We start from the raw sequence: 3,577 nt of genomic DNA, 5'->3' as shown, positions 1-3,577 counted from the left end.
CTCTCTCTCTCTCTCTCTCTCTCTCTCTCTCTCTCTCTCAAATCAAGCAGCTGCAATGGAGGCTGCAGACTATAATACCTAAGAATTTTCCAGAAGGATTATATGATGTATGGAGAAATGCCAAGAGATAATTTTATGCAATTTAGGTGGAAAGAGACTATGAGAAAAAAAAAGAATAACAGAGGAGAATTCTGGGGAACAATGTATGACATCATCAAGCTGAACAGAAGTTCCAATTTAGATAATATTTTTGAATTCTGTGTTGGTCAGATTAAAACTCCAGCTGTGTTTGGTTTCTGAATATCCTGATGGGATTTCAAAATTCGTTAATCAGAGAGAAGACTTGACTGTCCCCTGTTCCCCATTACAATTGGTACTTTGCAAACCCTTCACAGTGAACGTGATGCTAGAACATGACAAGCTGTGCTCTGGGGTCCCTAGGATGACAATAGCAGCTCTGGAGTAACTATTGAGAGGTTATTTAGAGGCAACATGGCTGGCAGTGGAATGCTGAGGCTTGTTTGAAGTTATATGTATGTAGAAGCATTGTGTCCTAGCTTTTGGAGGCTGATCACTTCCACACATCGGTCGTCATTCACTCTCCGGTTTCTAAAACCAAGTCAAAGAATCTGCTCCTCAGGCTGGTTCTGATGTGTGTGTATACATTTGTGTGCTCTGTAACTCTCACAGTTCATTACTAAAGTAGTAATCATGAGCTATTTAGAAACATTACAACCTGGGGTGAAGTAATCTTCACTTTCCTATTACCCTGTATGAGCTTATTTCCTATATGTTCTGACTTAGTCAGGGCTCTATAGAGATACAGAGCCAATGGAATGCATATGTGTGCATTCTAATGATGTGGGATTCCCCTATGTATACTGTGAATAATATTGGTTAAAAAAGAAACTGTCTATGGCCTGCACAGAGAAGAATAGGGTAGATGGGGAAAACTAAACTGAATGCTGGGGAGAGAGAGAGGCAGAGTCAGAGAGACACCATATAGCTGCCCAAGGAGACAAACGTTGGAAACTTACTGATAGGCCACAACCTTATGATGATACATAGATTAATAGAAATGGATTAATTTAAGATGTAAAAGCTAGCTAGATGTAGAGCTTACACCATTAGCCAAACAATGTTGTAATTAAAACAGTTTTTATATGATTATTTGGGTTTGGGCAGCCAGGAAATGAACAAGCAGTCGCCATTTTAAAAAAAAGACTAGAAACCATGAACAAAACTTAATTAGAAAAAAAAATGATCAATAAGTGTGTGTTGCCTCAAAGAGTAACAATGATAGAATTTATGCTGGCAAGACCTGCCAACAATCCCTTTGACCAAATAATCCCTCAAGGTGACAGGAGAGAGCCATCAGTTATCTTCTGACTTCCATACATCTGCACTGCACATAACACTTCTGTGAGTGTACACGCACACACGCGCACCGACATACTTATATAAAAATAAGCAAATAAATAAATGAATAAGCACTTTGAAAATTGGACGAGGTATTTTCCAAAATGGTCCCTGTTTTCTTGATGATGATAATGATGATGATGATTTGCATATGTGGAGAAGGTATATGTGAGTATCAGGGGAAACCAGAGGCATTGGATGACCCAGAGCTAGAGACACACACACACACACACACACACACACACAAAAAAAAAAAAAAAAGAGTCGATTGCTGCTCAACTTGGTTACTGAGAACCCAGCTCTGATCCTCTGCATGAGCAGTTTTTACTCTTAGCTCTAAACCAGATTTCTGCCTAAAGAATTTCCCCAGAAGAAACCTTTATGTTTCAGGAAAGACAGGGGAGCAGGACAAAGGTATGTAAGGTCACTGAAACAGTACACTAAGATACTAAGAAGGCGAGAGTTACATAGCAAAAGAGCTAAGTGGCGAGTCACTTGTATCTGCTGCCATCTCTGAGCTTTGCATTTATAGTGTGCAGAGAGCTGTTAAGGAGATAAAAGTAAATGATGTCTAGACCTCAAACTGCTCCAGAAGGTATCAAAGCACCAACCTGTCAGAGTTGAGAGACACTCCCATAAAACAAAGACACAGACTTGATACAGAAAATGTCTTGGAAGTGGTTCAAAAACCACTAGCTACTCTCAGTACAACAGCAAGAATTGGAATACAGAAAAAAAAAATAAAGGGGAAAAAGCAAGGAAGAACAGGAATGGACAACTGGAGAAAAAGAGGAAAAAGAAAAGGAAAAAACAAGAGAAGAAAAAAGGCAAGCCTCAATTAAACCAAACTAAATTAAATTTGTGTCTTTCCTTCTAAATCAAACACCATCTCTACAGAGTAAAACTGTTTGCTAATCCTAACCCTAACCTCAGGGTCAGGATGATAACAGAGTGTTAGATTCATAGATACATATACACATGCATACATTATAGATATGCTTGTGTGGGTTATATATTATATATTTGTGTGTGTTACAAATAAGTTATATATGCATATGTGTGTGTGTCAGTGTGTGTACAGACTACTCTGTTACCTAAGCCAGAGAAACATGAAAAAAATTTGCTATAAATATCATTGATAAACATAGAAAAGTCTTAGGAAAATATCACTAAACTGAATCCAACAACAGAAAAGCAATAAGATATCATGACCAATTGTGATTTGGCTCAGAGAAGCCCATGTGCCAACCGTTCTATCTCCACTTCAAGATTAGGAAAGACAAGGAGAGACCCCCTTCCACCCTAGACCATGGCCAAGTTCGTCGTAACTTCGCGGAGAAGGCCCCGGGGCTAGTATCAGCTGCTGTAACTTACTCGAAGCCTCGATTGGCCACACTTTGGCAATACGCCAAGGATGAGCTGGTTCCCCCAACCCCTGCTGAACTCCCTGCAGCTATTCAGAGTGCGAAAAAAATAATTCAAAGTGCTAAAACTGGTAGCTTCAAACATCTTACGGTTAAGGAAGCTGTGCTGAATGGTTTGGTGGCCACTGAGGTGTGGATGTGGTTTTATGTCGGAGAGATCATAGGCAAACGTGGCATCGTTGGCTATGATGTGTGAAGACTGACCTTCACATCTGATTTTATTTGAGTTCTTTCAATATTCTTGGACCACATGTAATGAGACTGCTATCTGAATAAAATACCAACTGTCAAATTAAAAAAAAAAGACAAGGAGATCTCTTCACTACTCGTAATCAGCATTATACTCAAGTTTTCGGCAAGTGTAATGAGGCAATAAGAAAAATGACTATGCAAATTTGAAAGGATTAATGTATGTATCTTTATTCCCAAATGGCATGATTATTTGCATAGATAACCATGAGGATTCTATATCAAAACTATTATAACCAGCCCATTAAGTATGATGTCAGCTATAATACCACAGCAGTTTGAAGAAATTCTCTTGTATTTCTACTCTTTGAAAGTTATTTCAAGAGCAAATTGGTGTTGAATTTTCTAAGTGGCTATTCTGGACAATTGAAATTATTGTGTAATTATAGTTTGATTATATAATGGGTTACATTGCTTAATTAATAAATGTTGAAGCAACTTTGAATTTCTGAGACTGTTCCCAGTTGGATATGGCTTGGGACAGT

The 3,577-nt window shown here is 38.4% G+C and overlaps 1 protein-coding gene across 1 annotated transcript; it reads left to right on the top strand.

Moving 5' to 3' along the window:
- Nucleotides 1-2,658: 2,658 nt before the first annotated feature.
- Nucleotides 2,659-3,141, top strand: LOC126499393 (ATP synthase subunit g, mitochondrial-like). Its single transcript, XM_050138583.1, has one exon. The coding sequence runs from the start codon at nucleotides 2,659-2,661 to the stop codon at nucleotides 3,037-3,039; it is 381 nt and encodes a 126-aa protein (XP_049994540.1). The 3' UTR covers nucleotides 3,040-3,141.
- Nucleotides 3,142-3,577: the final 436 nt, after the last annotated feature.

This window comes from Alexandromys fortis, unplaced genomic scaffold (assembly GCF_014885135.2).
Source record: "Alexandromys fortis isolate MF-2015 unplaced genomic scaffold, M_Fortis_MF-2015_v1.1 scaffold_11, whole genome shotgun sequence".
Classification (NCBI taxonomy): Eukaryota; Metazoa; Chordata; class Mammalia; order Rodentia; family Cricetidae; genus Alexandromys; species Alexandromys fortis.
Note: the sequence above shows the minus strand (reverse complement) of the source record. Positions and strands in the feature narration are given on the sequence as shown.

Excerpts from the sequence above, each read along its gene's own strand:
- LOC126499393 (XM_050138583.1), top strand. The coding sequence starts at position 2,659 with ATGTGCCAACCGTTCTATCTCCACTTCAAGATTAGGAAAGACAAGGAG.